At 40.1% G+C, this 26,879-nt stretch overlaps 1 protein-coding gene across 2 annotated transcripts in view; it reads right to left on the reverse strand.

Moving 5' to 3' along the window:
- The window catches only part of ITGAV (integrin subunit alpha V), an 87,353-nt gene extending 70,097 nt beyond the window's left edge, over positions 1–17,256 (reverse strand). Inside the window, exons 1-2 of one of the 2 annotated variants that reach the window (XM_060106433.1) lie at positions 16,750–17,256; positions 7,199–7,329 (exon numbers count right to left, since the gene is read on the reverse strand). In XM_060106433.1, the coding sequence (XP_059962416.1) occupies positions 7,199–7,329; positions 16,750–16,934 (316 nt within the window). In that variant the 5' untranslated portion in view covers positions 16,935–17,256. The remainder of the gene's footprint in view (positions 1–7,198; positions 7,330–16,749) is intronic. The other variant, XM_060106432.1, reaches the window with a different exon arrangement.
- Positions 17,257–26,879: the final 9,623 nt, after the last annotated feature.

The following is a 26,879-nucleotide window of genomic DNA, read 5'->3' on the forward strand; positions in this document are numbered from 1 at the left end:
AAGGATTATTTTATGCAAATACATTGTGGGTCAGTAAGAGTCTAACCTTCATGTCTTCCTCACTCAGGACCCAGGCTGAGGGAGGTTCTATTATTTACACTATCACTACTCACATGGCATCTGGTAAGAGAAGAAGCAGAACAATGCCCCGACTCCTAAACACCTCCACCCATAAATGACACACTTCTGCTCATGTTTCATTGGCTAGCAAAAGTCACAGAGGCTTACCTAAATTCGAGGTTATTCCCAGAAATATAATACTAATGAATAGTTGTAATATCTACCATATCATGTAAGAGCTAATTTAAATAAAATAATTTTATAAATTTTACTTCCCAAATACTAAAAACATAAGGATGGAGCCCTTTTAAGCACTAATGTCTCCTCTGGACTCAGAAACACAATAAAGTAGAGAAAATAAAATAACTAATTGAAACTTTTCATGATCACCCTGGGAATGTAGTACAGCTGTGAAAAGGTAGGTAATTTTCCCAAGGTAACATTGGAAGAATGGCAGAGTCTGGATTTGAACTCAGGCCTGTGTGACTCCATGGCCTATTTCTTTTTCATGACACAACAATGCATAGCAAATATGGATGGAGTGAATGAAGAAAGAAGAGTTAAAGGGTAAACTCCACAAGAGTATCAAGAAGGTTAGGAGGCAGGGAACCATATTCAATATCCTGTGACAAACCATAATGGAAAAGAATATGAATAAGAATACATACATATGTATAACTGGGTCACTTTGCTGTACAGAAGAAATTAACACAATATTGTAAATCAACTAAACTTCAATAAAAAATTTTTTAAAAAGGTTGGGAGGGGGCTTCCCTGGTGGCGCAGTGGTTGAGAGTCCGCCTGCCGATGCAGGGGACACAGGTTCGTGCCCCGGTCCAGGAAGATCCCACATGCCGCGGAGCGGCTGGGCCCGTGAGCCATGGCCGCTGAGCCTGTGCGTCCGGAGCCTGTGCTCTGCAACGGGAGAGGCCACAAAGGTGAGAGGCCCGCGTACCACACACACACACACAAAAAACAACTTATACTAAGTGAGCCATGATAGTGTGCCAGTCCCTACACTAAGCACTTTACATGTCTTAACACATGTAAATCAACTCATTCCATTTAACGCATTCCTATGGAGCAGGGTTGATGCGTCAGTCAGGGAGAGGGTAGTGACCTGTTAGTAACTTGTGCAAGTTAAACAGCTGTAAAGGACAGGGCTGGAGCTTAAGTCCCAGGCAGTTTGCCTTCAGAAACCACATTTATCCACTCAGCTACTGTCTCCCAACACAAGACAGGGGTGAGGGAGAGAAAGAGGGAAAAGCCACTATCTCCCTCGAGATAACTGAGAAGATAAAAGGCATCAGTGGGGCAGAGATGTTTATGTGTTTGGGCTCAGATGGGACAGAGGTGTGAGAAAAGTTCAGGTGGATTCTGTAAGTTGTAATCATTTCTTCCACAGTCAAGACACAGTCTAATGGTGCTGTGTCCAGATATATGTACATGTTCATGACTAGATTATTGAAAACTATATTCTCCTCTTAAATTCAAACACTATTTGGATAAAAAATCCAATGTAAAAAATGCAGTCAAATTTGTATATTCTTTTCATAAGAGAAGTCTCAGAGGTTATACAAAATGATTAGAGAAATATCATAAGGACAAAAAGAGAATAGAACAAAAAATCCATATTTGTAAACATATAACGAAAGGACTTTAGTTATTTCCTCACTATAGAAAAAGCTCTTATGATTCATTCATCCATCTATTCAATTTATTGGGTACCACTTGTGCCAGGCACCGGGCATTGTTCTAGGCCCTGGGATTTCAGCAGTGAACAAAACAGATAAAAACTATCCCGGTGGAATACATATCCTAATTGAAAGAAAGAGGCATTAACTAAAAATAAATAACTTCTATAGCAATGTGAATACTAAGGAAAAAATAAAGCTGAAAAGTGGATGGAAGCACAAAGTGGGAAAGGGGGAACTGGCATTTTAAATAAGCTGGTCAGAGCATTACTAAGAAGATGACACTTGAGTAATTCCCACGTTGGTGGGGGGGGGCAGTCAATGCTCCAGGCACTGGGAACAGTCCAGGGCAAGGCGAGTGGGAATGTGCCTACTGTTCACAAGCCACTGCAAAGAGGTCCAGTGAGGCTGGAAGAGCATGAAGGAGGGGGGAACACTAGAAGATGAAGGTAAAGACAAATGGTGGGCTGGAATACTCAGTCCTCTCGGCTACTGCGGGACAGATGGGAGATATTAGGGGAATCTGAATGGGAGTGTCATAATCTGAATATTTTAAAAGAACCACTCTGGCTGCTCCAGAGAACAAACAGCAGGGGGTACCCAGGGCAGAATCGGGGAGAACTTCGAGGGGGGTGCCGGCTCTCTTCCCTCTGCCCCTCCAGGTCTCCTCTCCACCGTTCCCCACCCTGCTCTTTGCCCAGGACGCTGACCAGTGTGAACTCATGGGCAGCCGGGCCCGCTGGCTCCCACTTGGATTCAGCCAGTGGGGAGCACGCATAGAGATGAAAGGGAGGAAGGAGAGTGAGGCCAGGGTTTTATTCCCATGTTCCTTCCAGTCACCTTGGGCTGGCTACTGTCCTCTGACAAAAGCCACAGTTCCCTCACGTGGCTCTCCCCACTGCCTGGATTCTGGTAACTGCTCCCTTCCCTTTCTCCCTTCAGGCTCAGAGGCCAAATTTTAACTAGTGCCCACTTACTTTGTAAATAGTCCCCTTATTAAAAGCTCCTCAAACTATCCCAATTTAAGTGTGCCATCTCTTTCCTTTACTAATTCAGGAGCCCAGGGCAACAGTCCAGGTGAAAGACAATGGTGACTTGAACTAGGATGTTAGCAGCAGAAGGACAAAGAAGCAGTTAGACTTTGACTTGCTGAGATTTTATGTCAAGCATGACTCCAAATTTTGGCCTAACTAACCAAAAGGATGGAGTGCCATCAACTGAGATTCATTTTTTTTAATCCACTAATCAACAGAAAATACGTGCAAATATATTAAAAGTGGCTCAGAGGAAAAGGAATACTATGGCTTACAAACAAATGCAAAGATGATAAGTCTTACTGTTAATTAAAGGAATACAAATTAATATAATATAAAATAATATAATAATACATTACATATATAAATTATACATATATAATACATAGAATAATGATATGATATATAATATAAAATTGACAAAGATAAAAAATATGGTGATAAATGGTATTGCATGGATGTCAGAAAACACTGGAGGGGTGTAAACTTCTGTGAAAAATAATTTGCAATTTCTATCAAAACAGTACATATACTTCTTTTTTCACTGAAGTATAGCTGATTTACAGTGTTGTGCCAATCTCTACTATACATACAGCAAAGTGACTCAGTTCTACACATGTAGACATTCCTTTTTTTATATTCTTTCCCATTATGGTTTATCACAGGATAACGAATACAGTTCCCTGTGTTATACAGTAGGGCCTTGTTGTTTATCCATCCTATATATAACAGTTTACACCTGCTAATCCCACACTCCCAGTCCTTCCCTCCCCCAGCCCCCTCCCCCTTGGCAACCACAAGTCTGTTCTCTATGTCTATGAGTCTGTTTCTGTTTTGTAGATAGGTTCATTTGTGCCATATTTTAAATTCCACATAAAAGTGATATCATATGGTATTGGTCTTTCTCCTTCTGACTTAACTTCACTTAGTATCATAATCTCTAGTTGCATCCATCTTGCTGCAATTATTATTTCATTCTTTTTCATGGCTGAGTAGTATTCCATTGTATATGTGTACCACATCTTCTTTATCCATTCATGTGTTGATGGACATTTAGGTTGTTTCCATGTTTTGGCTATTAAGAATAGTACTGCTGGGCCTCCCTGGTGGCGCAGTGGTTGAGAGTCCGCCTGCCGATGCAGGGGATACGGGTTCGTGCCCCGATCTGGGAGGATCCCATATGCCGCGGAGCGGCTGGGCCCGTGAGCCATGGCCGCTGGGCCTGCGCATCCGGAGCCTGTGCTCCGCAACGGGAGAGGCCACGACAGTGAGAGGCCCGCATACCGCAAAAAGAAAAAAAAAAAAAAAAAAAGAATAGTACTGCTATGAACATGGGGGTGGTATCTTTTTGAATTAAAGTTTTGTCCAGGTATATGCCCAGGAGTGGGATTGCTGGATCATATGGTAATTCTATTTTTGGTTTTCTGAGGAACCTCCACACTGCTTTCCATAGTGGCTGCACCAACTTACACCCCCACCAACAGTGTAGGAGGTTTCCCTTTTCTCCACACCCTCTCCAGCATTTGTTATTTGTAGACTTTTTAATGATGGCCAATCTGACCAGTGTGAGGTGGTACCTCATTGTAGTTTTGATTTGCATTTCTCTAATAATTAATAATGTTGAGCATCTTTTCATGTGCCTACTGGCCATCTGTGTATCTTCTCTGGAGAAATGTCTATTAAGGTCTTCTGTCCATTTTTCAATTGGGTTGTTTGTTTTTTTGTTGTTGAGTTGTATGAGCTGTTTGTATATTTTGGAGATTAGGCCCTTGTTGTCGCATCATTTGCAAATATTTTCTCCCATTCTGTAAGTTGTCTTTTTTTTTTTTTTATGGTTTCCTTTGCTATGCAAAAGCTTGTAAGTTTGATTAGGTCCCATTTGTTTATTTTTGTTTTTACTTTTATTGCCTTGGGAGACTGACCTAAGAAAACACTTGTACGATTTATGTCAGAGAATGTTTTGCCTATGCTCTCTTCTAGGGGTTTTATGGTGTCATGTCTTATGCTGAAGTCTTTAAGCCATTTTGAGTTTATTTTTGTGCATGGTTTGAGGGTGTGTTTTAACTTCATTGATTTACATGCAGCTGTCCAACTTTCCCAGCAACACTTGCTGAAGAGACTGTCTTTTTCCCATTTTACATTCTTGCCACCTTTGTCGAAGATGAATTGACTGTAGGTGTGTGGGTTTATTTCTGGGGTCTCTATTCTGTTCCATTGATCCATGTCTGTTTTTGTACCAATACCATACTGTTTTGATTACTGTAGCTTTGTAGTATTAAAACAATACATATACTTTGATCTAAAGATCCTGCTAGGACTTTATCATACATATTCACACACTTGCACAAATACCTGTGTATAAGATTTTCACTATAGCAGTGTTTAAAATTACAAAAAAACCCAGAAACAATCTAAATGTCCATCAACAGGAAATATGAGTTAAATAATTTAGGCTATATATACTATAAAACAGAATACTATCAGTGGTTTTCAAAGAATGAGGTAAATCTATATATGTCTACGAGAGATTATATTGGGCAGGGAGGGGCGGGGGCTGAGTCAGGTACCTAATAGTAATTTAGTATATTCCTATTTGTGAGTTGTTTTTTTTTTTAAGGATATACAGATATATAGGAATAAGAAAATTCTAGGAAGATCAAAGAAACTATTTAAAGTGATTGCCTCTAAGCAGGCTAATGTGAGCAAGTCCTATTTTTTCATTGTCTACCCTCTTGGACTGTCTGAAATTTTTTCAATAAAAATAATACTAAAGCCAAATTTCAAAAAAGACCAGTAATAAATTATCTGGCACTGCACAAAATCTGTGGTGTTGAATACAGAAATATATCTGAACAGTTCAACATTTTTTTTATTACTGTTCACATGTTGTTAGAAGATATAAATGCCCTGACCCATAATATCCTGAATCACAGGTATATTTCTCTATTTGTGGTAAAATTGAGCCTATTTACATTCTCTTGGGGTTTTCCAAATGCCGGCCATATATGGAAAAAACAACAAAGTTTAATGTAGACAGTTTCAAATGGAAAAAAGCAAACATGTGACCCAACCCCTATGAAGAACTGGCTTAACAACACTCATTTTGGTACTGGTCATGATATCAAATGTCCACAACAGTCCACAACATGATTTCTGTTTCACTGGTATTATAATTCCCAGAATGAATATGTTTTAGAACTAGCAGGAAATAACAATATGGAAAAAAATATTAATTTTCTTCAGGCTTATCTTAAAATATTTTGTCAAAGCCAGCAAATCAAAAATGGTAAAAAATTTTGCAGAACTATTGTACCAGAAGAATGTCACACTATTTCTTTGAGGAGTCTCTAAACTTTCACAAATGTAGATAAATATATCAATACAAATGTATACAGGATTACATATATTTTATTTTACTGATGTAAATGTAAAACTTATTTCTTATTTCTCATCTTCCTTATGCTATTTTCCTCCTTACCACCACAATCTGACACTGGAATTTGTCTCTGTTAGATAAAACTTTAATGTTATCAGAACCATAACATATTATTTTCCCAATAAATTTTGGATAAGAATTTGTTTTTTAAGTCAACCAAATCTACTTGGATACAAAATATTCCTCAACTGGTTTTGACAGCACATCCCAAGACTTTAGATTATTTCACGATTAAGGAGTCAGTGAGTCAATTTTGCTGACAAGAGAAAGGACAAAAGCCTTTCTCAGAAGAGGTGCAAAAACATTTTAACAGATTTTCCCCAGACTTTTGCAGATTGACATTATCAGGGAAGTTGAAGACATCCAAAGCAGTGTGGAAACACAATATACTTTTAAGGCTTTTATATGCCACGAAACTGTACAAAAAAATCATATAGTAAGTCATTTGCCTTTATATAACTTTCTCTGGGGATCTGAAGTGCTTATACATATTATTTCACTAAATTGTTACATTTAAGCTAAAGCAAGCACTTTCAAAAATTAAATCATATTTTGAAACATATCAAATGGGGAGGGACTTCCCTGGTGGCGCAGTGGTTAACAATCTGCCTGCCAATGCAGGGGACACGGGTTCAAGCTCTGCTCTGGGAAGATCCCACATGCTGCGGAGCGACTAAGCCCGTGCACCACAACTACTGAGCCTGTGCTCTAGAGCCTGCGATCACAACTACTGAGCCCACGTGCCACAACTATTGAAGCCCACAAGCCTAGAGCCTGTGCTCCACAACAAGAGAAGCTACAGCAATGAGAAGCCCGCGCACTGCACCACAACGAAGACCCAACACAGCCAAAAATAAATAAATAAATAAATGTATTAAAACAATAAAATTCTATTCAAATGGGGAGAGGCAAAGGTAGGGGGAAAATATCAAATAACAGAAATTAAGAAAAGGGACCACTGCATCAACATTTACCTGTTGCATCAAATTCAATCGGCTGGCACCCACGGTGAGAAGACCAGTCACACTTGAGGACTTGCCCTCCTTCCACGATCCCAGGCTGGGTAGTGTTTGCTTTGGGAGCTCCCACCAGAAGAAACATCCTGCTAAAATACAAAAGGCAAGACAAGACTTTAAGCGACACAAAGCATAAACAATATCTTATGATTTAGGAAGAGCAATCATTCTCTTGATTTTATCCACAAATATTCTTTAAAAACCACTCACTAAGAGCATAATCCACCTTCATTACTCATTTGGTGCTCTTTTACATACATACATTATTCAATATAGTTTACTCATCCTAGTAACACATTATAAGTCAACTTCAGGGTTACACGTCATTTAAAAATTTATGCCGGGGCTTCCCTGGTGGCGCAGTGGTTGAAAGTCCACCTGTTGATGCAGGGGACATGGGTTCATGCCCCGGTCCGGGAAGATCCCACATGCCACGGAGCGGCTGGGCCCGTGAGCCATGGCCGCTGAGCCTGCATGTCGGGAGCCTGTGCTCCGCAACGGGAGAGGCCACAACAGTGAGAGGCCCGCGTACCGCAAAAAAAAAAAGATAAAAAAAGAAAAGCGAGAGACTTTGAGCACCTGAGGGAGGAGGTGACGGTAAACTAGGTGGTTTTTAAAGAATATTTGTGGATAAAATCATCAGTAAACTAGGTTGGGAGGACAGATGGGGAAAGAGATGGATGGGCAGATTGGGGAAATATCTGGAGTAGAATGAACAGGAACAGCTGGACGCTTGAATGTGGCAGAAAGGGAAGATTAGAATAAAGCACGTCACCTAGGTTTATTTCTGGAGTGCAGGGATGGGAGAACCACTTACTGTGCTAGAAAAGCCCAGAGAGTAGGGAAGCAGAAGGCAGACTAAGTATTTACAGGAAAACCAAGAGTTCAGTTCCCAACATGTTAGCTTGAAATACCTGTGAGACACCTCACTGGCGGTCTGTTGCTCTGAGCAGAGTTCTGCCCTGAGAGATAACGTGTTGAGAATGTCAACTTGGAACGGATGGGTTCACACAGGGAGAGGCTTCAGAGAGAAGAGGAGGAAAGAGAGGAAGCAACAACATTTAAGAGTCAGAGAAAGAGGATAGAGAAAAAGAGGCTGAGAAGAAGGTAAGTGAAACATAGGAGAAGAAAGCAGGATACAGACAGACACAGAAGGCCCTCAATAAATGCTACCACCATTATCATTTCATTTCCTTGTTAAACACTAAGCCACTTACATTCTTCTAGCAAAGAAAATACTCATAATTGCTTTTCACTTTTTTGTGAAGTTATGAACAAACCTACATCTTAAATATGGAATGCTTTCGTTTTAACTTTTATTTATCAATTTCATTTCTTCTGGATGTATCTGCTAAATCATATTTAGACCAGTCGAAAGACGGCTGCATGAAATGCTGGAACCCTGTTTTCGTACACTTATCTTAAAACTCCGTACTCAAAATAAAGACAAAACTCCCAACCAAACCACACCCTGTTTAATAAAGCTTTATGCAGTCATAGTTGGCATCAGTAAAACACCAATGCTGGCTCTTTCTCCTCATAGCCAACTTAGTTTTCATTCAGCAAGGAAGAAAATAAAGCTGAGTAAGACAGCCCTCAGCCCCCATGAATAAGAGAGCAGCAGAGCTGGTTAACAGCTAAATTATACACACACACACACACACACACACACACACACATATATGAAATTTACCTTTTTCAACAGGTCAAAAATTTGGCCACAAAATCACAAAACTGCCCCTCCTCATCTGGATTAAATGATTTTTTAGTACATGATAGGCAAAAAAAAATATTTCAGGTAAGTATACTTTTCAGGTCTACATCTGAAGAGACATAGGCTCATTCCTGCAATAGCCCTAATAAGGGTAATACGAGCGCAGGCATGTGTATGATTTTCATACTGTGGATAACGGCCAGTTCTAGAAGATCAGGACAGAGGAGCTGATTCTCAGAATTTGCCTAGAAACCTACAAGCAAACTCATTTCTGGACTGTCCTCACATAGCACACTACAGAATCTTTAATAATTTTTTGTCAAAGCACTTCTTCCTACCTTATGATAAACTGCTTCCTTGAATGGAGGGGACCCTCAGTCATCTTTGTGCTGCCACGTAACAAGCACTCAGGAAAAGCTTTTTAAATTGACAACTGAGTAGCAAGTAAATTTGATAGTTATAAGTCTCAGTCAAAACAGCCATACATAAGGGCTTCCCTGGTGGCACAGTGGTTGAGAGCCTGCCTGCCGATACAGGGGACACGGGTTCGTGCCCCGGTCTGGGAAGGTCCCACATGCCGTGGAGCGGCTGGGCCCGTGAGCCATGGCCACTGGGACTGCGCGTCTGGAGCCTGTGCTCCGCAACGGGAGAGGCCACAGCGGTGAGAGGCCCGCGTACCGCAAAAAAAGAAAAAAAACCAGCCATACATAAAAAGCCATCTCCACTACCACCAACCCCTGTAGAATGCAGAAATCATCCTCTAATAAACCTCTGATTATTTAAATTATCCTTAAAATAATTTCTTTCTGTAACGTTTCTCTTCTTAATTTTGGATTTCAGATACTTTCTTTACTTGGCACTAAAGACAGAGAGGACTGGAAAGTTATTAGGGGACACGGACTTCAGCAAAGACAGAAAAAAGGGCGTCGCGGGAGAGTTCTGAATGGAAAGTGCACTCACTATTGGCAGCACAGAGCTCTAGTTCCTTGGACAGGATCAGGAACAAGGCTGCTGCTTTTCATCAGACCATTTGCACATTATAGGCATGAAATGATGGTAATTAGATGTACTAATATGGGTGTTCACCAAGTTTTCCTAAGCATACCTTCATGTGCAGTCTTGCACATTGATGAAATGCCACAGAAATGGTAGAATAATATAAAAGGAATGTGTGAGCATTCTCAGTTTCGAAGTGCTATAGGTTAATGAGGGGAAAAGCTGAGAAATAAAGTTCTTCGTGCGAAGTGTCAACATGATATTTAAGCTCCTTTTACGAGTGTTACAGAAAGTTTTAAAAGAGAAAAATGGAGAGATAAAGACAGTAAGACTGCTTAGACAAATGTTAAGTCCTAAGAGGGAGGTGTGGAGAGAAATATTAAGTATTTGTAGAGATTAAAGAGTACAGAATGGTAAAAGATGCTATATGAGAAAATTAAGGACTATAAAAGCAACACATATTACAGAAAACAAAAGCCTGTTAATGTGTTGGGAGGGTGAATTTTATGTCTTGTGTCTTTCTGCCACAATAGCAAAAAACAGCCTGTTAATGAAACGCCTTCCAAAAATATTAAATCATTACAACTTGAAGTTCATCTAGGAATGTCTAATGAATGTCTACAACAGCTTAATTAAAGTAAAAGAAGTGACAGACCAGAAAAAATTTCCCAATATAAGCAGCATTGTCTAATAGGCAGTTTGGGACTAAAGGTTCCAGTCACCATATAAATCAATTGAGAAAGTCACTTTAAATCTCTGAGCCTCAGTTTCCTGTTCTATTGAATGGAAATAACAATGCCCACTATAATTACTTAAAAAAGAAAATTTCTGAATGTGGATAGTATAGATAAAAGTAAACTTAGAAAATGTGAACGCATCATAAAAATACTAGATGATGACAGCAGAACTAAAATCAATAAAATACTCCTTAATAAAGTAGGAATAAAAGTTAAAATCTGTTTTCAAGGGCCATTAATTAACCCAAACGCAAGCTCTCAAGAAAGAAAAAAAAAAAAAAGAAGGATAGGTAATAGTTGGCTTGCAACATTTCCTGACAATGCTGGAGAGTTGGGGAAGATACACAGAGTTAGCTGAGGCTGACAGAGATTTCTCTGGGACGCAGCAAAAATCTAAAGCTGAGCAACTTAGTTTCATATGCTTGCAACTTCCTCCTGACAGAATCCATCTCCCTTCCAAAAAGTTTGCCCAAGAACAATATCAGGATCCCCATCCTCACCATTCTTTTTAAATGATTCGAATCATTTTCATTAAATGACTTTAAAATTAAGGTTTACATATATGAGCAAGCCATTAATATCATGCCAAGAAATTCTAAAAGATAAAGAGTAGCAACGTGTGTTTGGGGGAAGAGGCGGGTAAGAGAAGAAGAAAGAGGGAGGGAGGGAAAGTGGGGGAGAAGGGAGAGAGGGAGGGACAGAATGATGGAGGGAGGAGAGGTAGAGGAGCAAGGGCAAGGGAGGGGGAAGGAGAGAAGAAAGGGGAGGTGGCAAGGGAGAGGGGGAGGAGGGGGAAGAGGATGGGAGAGACAAGGGGATTCAAAAAGCCAACCAGGAGGATGCCCTTCGGATGTACTTTCAACCAAAGTGTACTTTAAGGGCAGCTGCTTCAGGGAACATGACCTTGACTACCAAGGAGAGACAACCAGCCAAACAATGACAAGTACATTTTTTAAACTCTCCAAATGAACTAAGTTATTTGGCTGCTTTCAGCACTGACTTTTCCAAGATAAAGCATGGTTAATATATTTTGGCTGACTCTGGCTGACCAGTGAGTCTTCACCAAAAGGAAATTCTGAAAAATTATCATATATGTATATAGAAAGAAACGTGTTACTGAATATGACTTAAGAGCTATAATTCGTCTCATTTACCTTTCACTAAAAAAACAAAAGCTACAGTCAACATTTATGTGATGTAAAACAGATGCATTAACTATAAATCCTATACATTTTCCCTTCTCTTGTATAATATCCTATAAACCTTGGGCCTTAAGCAGGAGAAATCAACCTAGGATTTGCCTTCTAAATATATAATGATGATAGAATCTATGCATATATATTATTTATGATAAGAAAAAAGAACCAGGGGGTTCCCTGGTGGTGCAGTGGTTAAGAATCCACCTGCCAATGCAGGGGACACGGGTTCGATCCCTGGTCCGGGAAGATCCCACATGCCGCAGAGCAACTAAGCCCGTGCACCACAACTACTGAGCCTGCACTCTAGAGCCCCTGAGCCACAACTACCGAGCCCACAAGCCACAACTACCGAAGCCCATGTGCCTAGACCCCGTGCTCCACAACAAGAGAAGCCACCACAATGAGAAGCCCAGCAGCGCAACTAAGAGAAGCCCCTGTTCTCCACAACTTGAGAAAGCCCGCGCGTAGCAATGAAGACCCAACGCAGGCAAAAATAAATAAATTAATTTAAAAAAAAAAAGAAAGAAGAACCAATATAGCCAGAGCCACAGTAAAATAAGCTGGTGTCGCCTTGTAAAGGGTTGTGAAGATAGTTACAAAGGTGAAGAGAGAAACGGGACATAAGCTTTTAAAAGTAGATGCAGACTGGGACAGACTGAAAGGGGCCTTCATCCAGTTTAAGCAGTTTGGACTTTATCTCTGGACATGAGAACATTTTCGAGGAAATTTTAGCAGCAGAATACCAGGATCAAAAGATGCTTCAGAAAGATAAAACAATTAGAAACATGTAAGACGTTTTGCAGGTCTGAGAGCTAAATGATGGGCAGAGGGGTGATGACCTGAGTGCCACAGACCACGCTTGTAACGACTGGTCAAACTACAAGTGGAAAGCAGAGATGGATGCAAGAAACATTAACAAGGGCTTCCTTGGTGGCACAGTGGTTAAGAATCTGCCTGCCAGTGCAGGGGATACAGGTTCGAGCCCTGGTCTGGGAAGATCCCACATGCCGCGGAGCAACTAAGCCCGTGCGCCACAACTACTGAGCCTGTGCTCTAGAGCCCTCGAGCCACAACTACTGAAGCCCACGTGCCGAGAGCCCGTGCTCCGCAACAAGAGAAGCCACTGCAATGAGAAGCCCGCGCACCGCAACGAAGAGTAGCCCCCGCTCGCTGCAACTAGAGAAAGCTGCACCCAGCAACAAAGCCCCAATGCAGCCAAAAATAAATAATAAATTAATTAATTTTAAAAAAAGAAACATTAACAAGGAAGAATTTCTAGGACCTTCTGCCTGGTGACTAATCACTGACTAATATTAGGGGTGTCCAGTAGGAGAGACAAAGAAAAATATAAAATGAGAGGGAGGAATATGAAATTATTTCCAGGGCAACAGAGAAAATGATGGTACCATTAATAGAAACAGAGGTACAACTGACATCACTTGGTGAAAGAGTTCCTTTTTGTCAAATTGAGGTAAGACAGGCTGGTCAAGAAGAAATGATCCACAGGCTGTTGAATATAAAGTTAGAGCTCTACTTTTAGATTGAAGATGAAGCCAGGGCAGCAGTATCGTTTTAAAAGCTCTCCAAGTGTTGCAAATAGGAAGTTAGGATTGAGAACCATTGTCTGTTCTGTGGGACCTTCTGAGACCAGGGCACACTCACCCACACCTTGTCTTTGGGGTCATATGACATGAAGTAACTGTAAATAAGGCTCCAATAGTGTTTAACAGGGGAAAAAGCAAGCCTTGTAATCCAGTGCTGCTCACTATAGCATTATTTTAAAATAAATACATACGTAAAATGAGAACTGTATAACATATCTTAAGAGTAAGAAAATTATTCATTTTCTTCTTAAAATTTTAAAATTTGAATACAAAAATTAAACGGAATTTGAATTTCATTTCCTCTGCGCTTTGTTCCCATCTTTTCCCTTACCCCACACCATCCCACTCAAACAACTAAAGGCTGCAAACTCTTCTGGCCTCAGTTTCCTGTTCTGTAAGAGTGAATTTATCTGCTTCCCTATTTCCCCTGATGGTCTGTGGTGTAGAGTAAAATGAGATATCACAAGTAAAAGTGCTTTGTAAATTATAAAATAGGTCAAGCAATGTAAGATATCATTGTTATAACTAAGCCTAGGGTGTAATTTTTAATTTCTCCAATTATTCTCCACAAGAAAAACATGCCTTTACTTCTTTGCCTGTATACAGTATTTAAATTTTATGTAAGTTTGGCAATATAGTCACCATAAATTAATTCATACAGGAAAAATAATAGGGAGTGCTAATGTTTTATTTTTCACAATTTTTTTCCTTTTTTAAGTATAGCTAATTTACAGTGTTGTGTTAGTTTCTGGTGTACAGCAAAGTGATTCAGTTATACATACATATTCATATACATATATATGTTCTTTTTCATATTCTTTTCCATTATAGCTTATTACAGGATATTGAATAGTTTCCTGTGCTATACAGTAAATCCTTGTTGTTTATTTATTTTATATATAGTAGTTTGTATCTTCTAATCTCCAAATCCTAATTTATCCCCCCCCACACTTTTCTTCTTTGGTAACCATGTTTGTTTTCTATATTTTTCAAATCATAATTTTTGTGACTTTTCACTTCAAACCTAAGACTCATTTCTGGAGGAATTTTATTGTGGAGTCACCTTAATATTTTTGCTTAGTACTTTCTTTTTCCTTCTTTTTAATTAACATTGATTCATTCGTTTTCACAACAATACGGAGATAATTCAATAACAATTTTCTGTAACAAGAAAAATGAGACAGAAAACAGTTCTATAGCTTGCCAGAGGTATTTAGACACCTATAGAAACCGGAAGCAGCAGAAGACCTCATTACTCTTGCTTCCTCATTAATGCAGGCACTCTTCCTTCCGAAGAAAGGAAACTTTAATTAGCACTTTTCTATTATGTGAATTTTTTTTCCCTTTAGAAGTTTATTATCACACCAAACAACAACAATAAATGCAGCTGGTAATACTGTAAATGGCATCCCCATGCACCCTGAATTCCAATGCTTGTTAACTTTAAAAGTACCCTTTTACAAAATTAAGCATAAGTTTGTATTAATCTTTGTTAAATCTGAAAAGCTCAGAAGTAGAAACCTTAGTTTACATATATTTTGGGGTTTTTTAATCTCAAAGTTGATTTATATTTTTTATCTTAGGCTATACCTAGACCTCACTAGTGTATCAGTAACAAAGTCACTGAATAAAGTTTCAAAATGTTATATGAAACCAAACCAAGTTCAATTTTACCTTACCATTAAAGGCCCACGTGGGAGGTCATGTAAACAAACCTGTGAGGTCATAGTATATTCAACAACCACAATGACTAATCACAAATTAGCCATCCAGCCTCGCAACCAAAAATAGGAAATATCTCATGCTAACAGCTCAGTATTACTGCATTTTCCATAGTAAAAACACTTAAAGTTTATCATTTTGTCATGTATCTTTACACTACAGAACTCAGAGGGTTGCCACCGAATTAAGAGCAACATTTGCAAACCACTCCATCAACTTGGAAGTATTTAAGTGCTACTCTGGCTACTCTAAGTACCAACTCTTGACAAAAGACAATATATATTTTCAAAATTATTAGAATTTCTGTAGAAATTAAATCCGAAAGAGCACCCTTGGAAGCAACTAAAATCCTCTGCACTATAAAGGCATACATCCTGCCGAATGTTTTAACAGTCATGGAAAAATATTTAGATCATCCTCAAATTAGCCATGTATGAATAGGAAAAATAGTACTAAAAAGTACTGACCATTAAAATTATCCTCCCTCTCCCCCCCCCAAAAAAACAATACTTTAAAGTATAGAAAAAAATTAAAAACAAAAATACGTTGTTACAATTTCTAAGAGCTTAGAAAGAACTCTAAGAACAGTTCTCCCTCTTGGAAACAAGATTTAAACATCAGAAGACATCCAGGGAACACATTAAATCAGTATTTCTAACGCTAAAAAAGAGGGTGGTGTGGTGAGAATGACGTCAGCGTTCGGTAAGGTCAGAGACAACTTTTAATCCAATAATGACAATAACTCTGTTCCAAATCCTGTGCAACGTGCAACGCGAAACGCTGGCAATTTGAAACATAACTGAATTCTTAAATACTACAGTATTCAAATGACCTTTAGTGAGTGAAAACTCAGCAAACATGCTTGTTCTTTCTGAACAATGACCTAAATAATGAATCAGTATAAAAAGAACAGATGACACATCCAATTCATCTGTTCACCCTCAAATGTGCAAAGGTTTGACAGTCTCAGAGATAAGACACAATGAATTTACTACGACAGAATGGTCATTTTAGTCATCAGAATGTCTGGAAAAGGAGATGAGGAGAAACAGAATCAGACTGAGAGGCGTAAAGAATGGGGGAGGGCTTGTTTAGGGAGAGCGAAAAACACGGGTGTTTAAGTCTGTGAAGCCAAAAAACAAAAAGACTCCAGGGAGTCTCTGGTACGGGAGAAAAAGAAGTTCGGGAATGAAACTGACCAAGTCCCGGACGCCGGCAAAGGCGGCGCGGTGTCCAGCCAGACCAGCCTTTGTTGGTTTCCCACTTTCCCCTAATTTCAAGCACAGGTCTGCTTCAAAGCGCTCCCTCTGAGGAGAGGAGAAGGCGGAACTGGGTGGTGGGAGGCGCGCGGGTTCACCTCCCCCAAGCATTTCATCCCCCCAGACCCTAAATCGCCCAGTGGGGGGAGGGAGGGTTAGAGGGAACGTATAGAAAGGCACCGGGATCTCTTGCAGAGATCTCTCCCTGTGGGAAATCGCAGGGTGGGTGCGCGCGATGGGGGAGGGGGCCGACTCCCCTTCCAAGTGCGGCCACTTACGAAGACGCGCTGGGCACGAAGAAATCAACCGCGAAGCCGAAGTAACTTCCCTCGGGGCCAGAGTATTCCGCAGGACTGTCCACATCTAGATTGAAGGCGCCGCAAAGAGGCAGCAGGAATCCGGGGAGAAGGAGCAGGAGGCGGCGGGGGCGAAGGCGCAGCCGCCGCCGCGGCAGGGAAGCCATCACCGAAGTGCGCGCGGGGCGCCGAGCCCGGAGACGCGGCCACCCCGCCCGGAGCGCACGGTGCCCGCGGCCCGCCGCCTGCGCGCGCCGAAACTTGCCAGCTGCTCGCTTCCCGGCGAGTCCCGGACAGCGCCGGGGGAGGCAGGAGGGCTGAGCTCCCAAGCAGCCGCCCGGGAAGTGGGGCGCAGGGCGCGCGGGGCGGGGACAGCAGCGCGGGCGGCCCCTCGTCTCTCTCTCGCTCGGCCGCTCAGCGCCGCGCCTCGGGCTCGGGACTACAGGGCTGGGCGCCGCACCCCCAGCCAGAGCGCTGCCGCGGCCAGTGGGAGGAGGCAAAGCAGGAGGAGGCAAAGCAGGAGGAGGAGCCGCCCCGGAGGCTGAGCCAAAGCGCAGGAGGAAGTGGGGGAGGAGAGTCGGCCTCGGCCTGGGGCAAGTCAAGCGCACTTCCGTGCGCGCTGTCGCCTCCTGTCCCAAGAACGGAGCTCCTGGACCGAGGCCCCAGACCCTCAGAGCCCTCTGGGAGCACTCCTGGACTAGGGCCTCAGGGCCAGGACCGGGAGGAGGGAGGTGGCGGGGTGGGGGGAGATCCTCAAACGTTCCAACCCGCCCGCGTCCAACAGAGCGCCAAGGGCACCCGAATGCCGCCGGCAACTCCTGTGCGACTTTTATTTAAAAGTGAGGAAAGCTTTATCCGTTTCTCGTGTTTCTGCTACTTAAAAGCCTGGCAGGCACTCACAACCGAAACTCTATAATTATGGTCGTTTTCCTCCCCACTCTAGCCCACACGCAAACACTGAACTTAATTATAAACTTTCAGAATGCTAGCACAGCCTCTTCCAGGCAAGTTTATTAAAGCTGAACTTCAGCCGTCCACGAAAGGATGGGCAAGGCAAAGAATCAGCAGAAATCGTTTTAAAGCACATCAGATTAATCGAAACCTTATTCCTAGTTTATTAGAGGAAGTCGCATGATTCGGATAACTAACTGGTTGATTTAGGACATTTGGGTAGAAATACGATTCTAGGGTTGGAAGAAGGAATATGCACCTTGGGGTCCCTTGGGGCTTGCTTGCTGCTGGTGTTTTCCACGCCGCCCAGGCTCCCGCCAGCGGGACTGAGGAAGGAACCTTGATCTTTTCCTTTATATTCACAAGTGCTAGCACCTTGCTGGGCAGACAGCAAGCAATCATTAAAATGTTGAATGAATGAATGGAGATGAAATGATGAGTAAACTTTGCCCAGAGAAGTGACTTCCCCATATTGTGTATCACGTGCTAAAGAATTTGGTGAACAAAACAGTATAAATGGCACTTTTTGGATCTTAACTTACAAGTATTAGAACAGTAATTTCGAATGTAACTATTAACACTCAGTTACAATGCACATTAATTGAGTTTAATCCTGTGAAGGGATATGTATGTAAATTGAAGCCTCTAATTTGAATATATAGTACTTCATTGCATCATATATTTTGATTTTTAAATGTGACTAAAAGATATGCAGCAAAACCTCAGGCATGTTTTACAAGATATGGTCCAGCACTTGCCTAAAGGAAATTACCATGTGAGACAGGCAATCCTACACAAATACTTACACATAAATTCAAGTGTACCTTTGTCCTCACCATGTTCTGTGGTACACGGAGAGGCCACGGGTATGTGCACACAAACCCAAAGGGTCATTTATGCCTTAAAAGCCTGAGAACCAATCCCCTTGGAAATCCACCCAGATAGGGAGGGCAGAAGAGTGTTTGAACGCTGGCTGGACCCAGTAAGCCCTCTCACTCCTCAACATCTGATCCAGGATAGAGGTCCAACAGACCAGAGGAGTGGAGGGAAGAAATGAGAAAACCAGGAAAAGGAAAAAGCCAAAGCCATGGCAACATGCATGTGCCCCCTGAAACTTGAGTGAATGAGGACCACATTTCTATGAGGAGACTGTGAACCAGGATAAGCCAGTATCTTAAGGCACCCAGGGTTGTAAATGCAGGCATTTTTGTAACAGAGTAGTCAGGCTTGAGCAGTCATCTATCCAGCACCTTGCAAATTGAGGGAGTTTATTACAGTACATGTCAATTCAGCCAGCGCTTATTCAGAATCCACAATGTGCTGGGTACTCTATGCATAGGAGAGGGAAAGAGTGTATTTTATGCTACAGATGAAAACCTGTGCCCCTCCCCCATTCCCATGGTCCTCTTTAAACTACATTATAACAATTTTCCAATTTCAGACAGCTATATAATATATTGACATTAAGTATAATCACTTTTTTACAGAGAAAATAAAATAGTAAATAGTAAAAGGATTTTGACTTTGAATTTTACCCCCTACTGCTTTATCCTATGATTAAAATCTTGATTCTACTGATTTCTATAAATTCAAATGCCTGAGTTCAATTAGTTATGTGACCCTAGGCAAATGACTCCAATCATTATGTGCCTCAGTTTTCTTATCAAAGGAGCTCAGTCTAGTTACCATAAAATAATTTAAGAGGAATTTCAAATTTTTATTTTTCAGCTAACACCAAGGAGGATTCAGTTCATAATCCACAGAAACCCTTCTGAAATCCCCTTTTTCCACTCTCCATTTCTCTAGAGCCCTTAATCCACTAAACCCAACAGACCCTACAGTGTTTGTTGCATTGCTTTTTTGTCCAACTCTCGCTTGCCTCTCCTCTCCCAGCTATTTATTAGGGAGATTTACTTGGCTACATCACCCCCAGTACTGCCTTTCTTTTTTATATTTACTTTTATTGAGATAACATTGGTTTATTACATTATATAAGTTTCATGGGTACAACATTATATTTCTACTTCTATGTACCCTACAGAGAGCTGCCTTTTCCTCTCTGTGTCACAAAAGATCCCCAGCCAACCCTTGGGTGTGTGGAAGAGAAGAGAAGGAAGGCAGAAAACTTGTCTCCTTTCTGGGCTTTGTTTCCTAATCTACTCCTTCAGTGTTAGGGTTGTCCTGGTGTCTGTGTTTGATTCACTGCATTTCTCATCCGACACATCCCCAGCATGATCTTACTCATTGTCATGCCCTTACCACTCCCCACGTCACAAAGTACTTTTAGCCATATTAAATCAATTACATATTAAATTATTTATTTACAGTGTCCCCAGAATGCCATCTCTGTTCACAGGTCTCTATCTTCCTAGAAAACATTAGCCCTCCCCCTCAATCAGCCTTCATCCTTCTGCCACATACAAACCTACACAATGCCCTCTACCTGGCTATTTCTTACTCCTCTTTCAAGATGTTTATCAGGCATCATCATGTCTTCTAGGAAGCCTTCTATCAGGAACCATGCCTTTGCTTTTGTATCCTCTGAGCTCAACACTGAGCACAGCAATGGAATTAATTCCATTGTTCAGAGACAATAATAACTAACATTTTTATTAAGTATATTCATTATGTACTGGGAACTGTGCTAAGTATTTTGTGTATATATTAAGTCATTTGTTAGGTAGTTACTATTAATATGCCCAATTTAAAGACGAAGAAACTGATTCTCTACTAGATCGAATAATTTTTCCAAGGTCACAAAGGTAGTGTGGCAGAGGCAGATTTTGAATGCATGATGGTCAGACTCCAAGCTCACACCCATTAGCACTAAGTTGCCTCTTACGGTATAAAGATACACAATATAACAATACAAGGATAACAAAGATAAAAGAGTAATATATTCAAAGTGATCTGAAAGTTTACTTAAATTATCTTTACCCTTAATCCATGCTGTAGCATGTTTACCAAGAAAATATTTTAATCAAACTTTATTATTGGTTGTATTCATCACTAACTTGGCAAGACTTATCTAAGAAGAAATTATAAAAGAGTAACTGAACAATGGTAGTAAAGACTAGAAATCGTCTTAATCTATTAAAGTTTTATTATGAAGAAAATAGTTGTTAAGTGAATTTTTTGTGATGTTAATACGAAAGAGAAGAGACAATTTTGTATGTATATTCCATCCTCTAATCTCTTCACGTCTTCTGACCTCCATATCCTTGTGGTCAAGGAAGGGCACTGGTGATGATCTCCAAGGTCCTCCCCACCCCTGAGAACCTGGGGCCTCAGTGACCTCCCCAGAGTAACTAGGGTGGCTGTTGACAGCCCCCATGGAACAAAGTCATCTGGTCTCATTCAAATCTCCTTCCCCCACACTAGGCAGAATAATGATGTCCACTAAGGAGAAATTGGCTCACATCCATGAATATCAAGGAGGAGAATTGTTTCTCATCCTCATCTATAAGTAATATATTTATATTTTCATAACAGTAGGAAATCAATTATTTGTGGCATTTAGAACACTTTTTCCATGTACTAGGAAAACTTAGTTACAAACTTGAGAAGTTTGAGATAAATGCTGGGAAAAATGTGGAAATATCTTCATTCCCTTGTTTAAAGAACAAGACATGGATAACTAATCTTTCGAAGTTTCAAAAACAAAAATGCAGCTCTCCTCTAAACTCTTTTTTTTTTAATGGATTTAACTTAAATGGACTATTGCTTAATAGAAATATTTGCTATACAGGAAACTTCTTTGGATTTTTTTCCACTCAGGACTGAGTATGTTGGTAAGCCAAAGAAAATATGTATTGTCAAAAGATTAAGATCTGGCCTGATTAATAGGTAACATTTCACCATCTATATATTTCTTTTCTCTCCAACATGCATTTAGTTTATTCATTTCACTTATACAATCTGGTTTTTAAATTTTCATCTTTTTAATATCATGGGACTTAAAGGTCAAACTGAAAAGACCATATTGATTACTTGTGTATAAAAATCCTAAGAATGTACATGTATGAATGCCAAAATTGAGAATAATGACATCACTACATAATCTCAAGTGTGAAGAGAAAGTTAGTGAATGGATTAAGAAACTATACATAAAGCATATGGTTTCTATTAGATTCAAATTTAGATTTAAAATATCCAGCCAGGGGGCTTCCCTGGTGGCGCAGTGGTTGAGAATCTGCCTGCTAATGCAGGGGACACGGGTTCGAGCCCTGGTCTGGGAGGATCCCACATGCCACGGAGCAACTAGGCCCGTGAGCCACAACTGCTGAGCCTGCATGTCTGGAGCCTGTTCTCTGCAACAAGAGAGGCCCCAATAGTGAGAGGCCCACGCACCGCGATGAAGAGTGGCCCCCGCTTGCCACAACTAGAGAAAGCCCTCGCACAGAAATGAAGACCCAACACAGCAAAAATAAATAAAATAAATTTTAAAAAAATTAAATTAAATTAAAATAAAATAAAATATCCAGCCATATTTCCTCCTGAAAATGCATATTTATTGAGCACCCTTTTCCTGGTTCTATTGCCTTAAGAGTCCTTTCTCAAACAACTTTCAGGGTTTGAATAACCTATGATAGAAGATATCCTAGAAAACTGAGATTCAAAGCACCAAAATCGAAATCACAAAACAGGTAACTTTCATGCCTGTGGACAGAACAAGCTCTCGTTCTGTGCCTGAAGGGAGCAGAGAACTTTGGGCAGGAAGCTTCGGCACCAGTACGGTCGGTGCGCACCTGTGCAGATCTCCTCCAGTCTTATAAATATGCCACACTCACCCCTTGCTCTGTGCCTCTGTTCCTGAGGTTCTGTTTTCCTCACCCTGGAATATCATTCTTTCACCTGCTCTCCTACCGCAGTTCCACCCAAACTTCAGCATTCAGCGCAAGACTTCTCCAGGGAGCTTTACATGGCTTCATTGTCTCCCTTTTCTTTAAAATGCTTGTATTTCCAAGTCTAATCCACTCACAACTTAGCATTTAATTATTCCTGTGTTAATTTCCTGGTATTTTTGACAGTATTTGAATATAATTCTATTTAATATTAATTCTTGATATATTCAGGCATCTTAGATTCTTCCTAGTGAAATGATCAGTTCCTTAAAAATAGCTATGTTTTCATAATTTATATAATCTTCTATAACATTGAATACGGTGCTGAATTTATATTTCAAAAAATCACAAAGAACCTGTTGATGAATTTTGTCTGTAAATTCCGTGGGAGAAGCAGACATGTTGATCTTTTTCCCCCCAGCTTTATTGAGGTATACTTGACAAATAAAATTGCAATGACTGTGCTGACCTTACCCATCATTAAATGCCCAGTGCCCAGCACATTTCTTATTGAATAGAAAGAAACCAAGAAGTATTTGTTGAAGGATAAATGAATGAAAGTGTGAATAAAAAAGGAATTGTGACCTTAAATTGAACACACGAAGGTAATAAGTCAATAAATAATCTTGCATAAATGAATGAATGATGTACTTTTCAAGAAGTAGGAAAGTCCAAGGATATCTAATAGATTCATTTTATAAGTAGCAAGGAAATGGGATTAAGCTACTAACTTCATCTAGAAGAGTAGCTGTTTTTCATTCCTTGTTGCAGTTTGGAATTAGGATATGGAGCTTATGAAGGAGACAAAAATTAATCATGAATAGCAAGAAACGTCCTGTGCACTCTTGGAGTTCTCTGCATCTCTTTGTGAAAAACCACTTTACTTTCATGATAGGCATTCTTTACTCCAAGGACACGCCTGATGGTTTTCAGAATTTCCCTTCAAATGATCAACATGTAAAAATGTAAAAGGAAGATCATGCATATTATTCCATTTAAACTAATTAAAGGGCCTCCCTGGTGGCGCAGTGGTTGAGAGTCCGCCTGCCGATGCAGGGGATACGGGTTCGTGCCCCGATCTGGGAGGATCCCATATGCCGCGGAGCGGCTGGGCCCGTGAGCCATGGCCGCTGGGCCTGCGCATCCGGAGCCTGTGCTCCGCAACGGGAGAGGCCACAACAGTGAGAGGCCCGCATACCGCAAAAAGAAAAAAAAATAATAAATAAATAAATAAATAAATAAATAAATAAACTAATTAAATATTACAGACTCCTCTTACATTATAACTACGTAAGGGGATTTAATTTTTTTTTAAGGCTTAAAGTGTTGATGTGTACTCTGATGTGTGCTGAGAAATAGATCACACTTCTCAGGACAGCACATATAATACAAGAAAAAAAATCCATGTGTGGAAGAGGGTAATGCTGTCTGCTACTCTTCAATCATTGGAAAGTCAAATTAGAGGCTTAGATATAGAGAGCAAAGTGTTTGTAGAATATTCAGAATTAGCAAACATATTTTTAAAAAATAACACATAAAAACCATAGAATTTTTAATAAATCACCGTTTTTTTTAATGTCATGAGTCATAGAAGGAATCGTGGTATAAGTTTAAATGTTTTTGGCCCTTGATAGATGATTGCTAATGTTTTCTTCCTACTAAACATTTAGTATAAATGTAGCCTTACTTTAATGGAGATTATAAACCAAAACCTCTAATTCTTTTTTTGCTTTTTTGGGGGGCTGTGCCATGCAGCTTGTGGGATCTTGGTTCCCCGACCAGGGATTGAACCAAGGCCCACCAGGGAATTCTCAAAACCTCTAATTCTTTTTTCCATCAGATTTATGATAAATTTAAACACTCATAATCAGAAGATCTTTAAAAAATAAAGTCTACAAAGTCACGCATATGTTTATTTCTTGGAAAAAATGGCAAAAAGATGTGTCATTAATGACAAAACACAGTATTTGTATAATACATATGTATGTATAGGTCCTGAAATTCTTTTCCTTAGATACATGATTTAATCCTACTATTGTTTAGTAATGTCATCTAAATGATTGTTATTTTCTTATTAAAAATTATCTCCAAAATAACGAAAAAAAAATCATCTCCATGTCACTAAAAGACATAGCTAAACATATGTCTACATAACACAATTTTGCAGAAGAAACTTTAATATCAAACACATAAGAAGGTAATCCTACAATAGCATTTTTTGTTTTTAATTTTTTAATGTTTTTTTTGGCCACACCACACAGCTTGTGGGATCTTAGTTCCCCAACCAGGGATCGAACCCGGGCCCACGGCAGTGAAAGCACCAAGTCTTAGCCACTGGACTGCCAGGGAACTCCCGCTACAATAGCATTTTATATTAGTGAATAATATTAAAATTATGTAACAGTACACACTACGTTAGTATGCACTTTTTCATGTTCTATTATATAAACAGCTGTGAAAATCTGATTTTTAACACAAATAAAACATAAATTCATTCACATGACTATTGCATTTTCTTTCCACTTTCAGAAACATTCCACTTAACTAGTCTTATTAAAGACTAGTTAATTATTCATTTATTCATCAAATATTTATTATTAAGTGCCCTCTATATGCCCAACACTGCAATTGGAGCTTGAATTACCAAAACAAAACAGACATGAACCCCCCTGCCAGGAACCTACAGTTTAATTAGGCAAATACTCAAGTAAATTAAGTTAGCTAACAATTAAGGGACATATTTCACAACTTGCCAAGTGCTGTATTAAAATGTTTTATATGGATTACACCTCTTCATAACAATACGATTACTGCATGTGGGTAATTTTACCCCATTTTACAGAGCAAAACAAGGATGGTGATGTTAAAGTATGTTCCCTTCAGGAGGTGGAGCCTAATACCCCATCCCTTGAGTGTGGTCTGAATCTTGTGAATTGTTTTCAATGAATAGGATAAAAAAAAAGTGACCGTGCAACTTTGTCGACTAGGTCATAAACGGTGTCCTTTTGCTCTTCCAGATGGGAAACCAGATGCCTTGTGGTGGGAACTTACAAGTTGCCCTATGGAGAAGACCACATGGTAAGAACCTGAGGCCTCTTCCCAACAGCCATGTGAGTGAGTCACCTTCAAAGTGGCTCCTTCTTCCCAGTCAAATCCTTCAGATGCTAGCAGCCCCTGCCAACATCTAACCTGAAGAGAGACCCTGAGCCAGAAACTATCCATCTAAACTGTGGTATAATTACTAACCCACAGAAACTGTGAGATAATAAATATTTGCTGCTTTGAGCCAATACATTTGTTACTCAGCAATAGATAACTAAGACACAGAGTTTAGAGAAGTTATGTAACTTGCTAAGGTCACAGAGCTAGGAAGTGTTAGAGGTGTTTCAGCCAGTCAGTTATAGTTAAAGTAATCATAGAATTTATTGTCCAACAGGGACACTTTTTAGAGAGTAATGGGGATAGTGATAATAATTATACTGGTTCAACAGCTACGCACCAGAACTATCTAGGGCAAACTGGGACACAGGATCTGTCTAGTTACAGTCTATGCTCTTTACTGCAACACAACTCTGTCTCCTATATAAATAACTGGATAAAGTGTGACCTATCCAACAATGGAAGTATAGCACAGGGAAGGGATAAACCACCTGCTCCAGCAGAGACCACTATCTACCTACCAAATATTCGTTGTCCCCTTTGGTAATACTCCTATATTGTGTGATGGCAATAATGTGTCTAACTGGGAAAAACAAAGACAAAAAACCCTGCATTTCCCACCTCCCTTATAGATGACCAGAAGATGTCAGTAGGAGTTGTCATGTGGAGCTACTAGGAAACCTCTTAGAAGAGGGCTAGCTTAACTATCAGGAGCCCTTTTTCCTCTACAGTTTCTTTACAGCTGATGCCTGGGACATGGGTGTGCTGGTTGGAGCTGCAGCAGCCTCACTGCAAACAAGAGGAGGTATATTTGGTAATGAAGGTCATGATTTAAGAATTACAGAGCAGAAAGTCTGGGTTTCTGATAACTACGGACCCATCATTTCTGTCTTAGAGAGTAAACCGCTCTATTACGTGAGAGAAAAAATACGCCTCTATCTTTGTTTAAATAGATATTACAAGGGTTTTCAGTTATACTGTGATTAACCTAATCCTAACTGATATACCCACATTAATTCCTCAAACAACAGATTTAAATTTTGAGTACCAAACATTTGGATTCTTACCCTATTTTGACAGAAATTGTTCTAGATATATTGACCACTCTTCCTACTTTTTAAAGTAACTAAAACAAAAGCATTGACAGCTTTCTTGATG

Source organism: Mesoplodon densirostris, chromosome 8 (genome assembly GCF_025265405.1).
Source record: "Mesoplodon densirostris isolate mMesDen1 chromosome 8, mMesDen1 primary haplotype, whole genome shotgun sequence".
Classification (NCBI taxonomy): domain Eukaryota; kingdom Metazoa; phylum Chordata; class Mammalia; order Artiodactyla; family Ziphiidae; genus Mesoplodon; species Mesoplodon densirostris.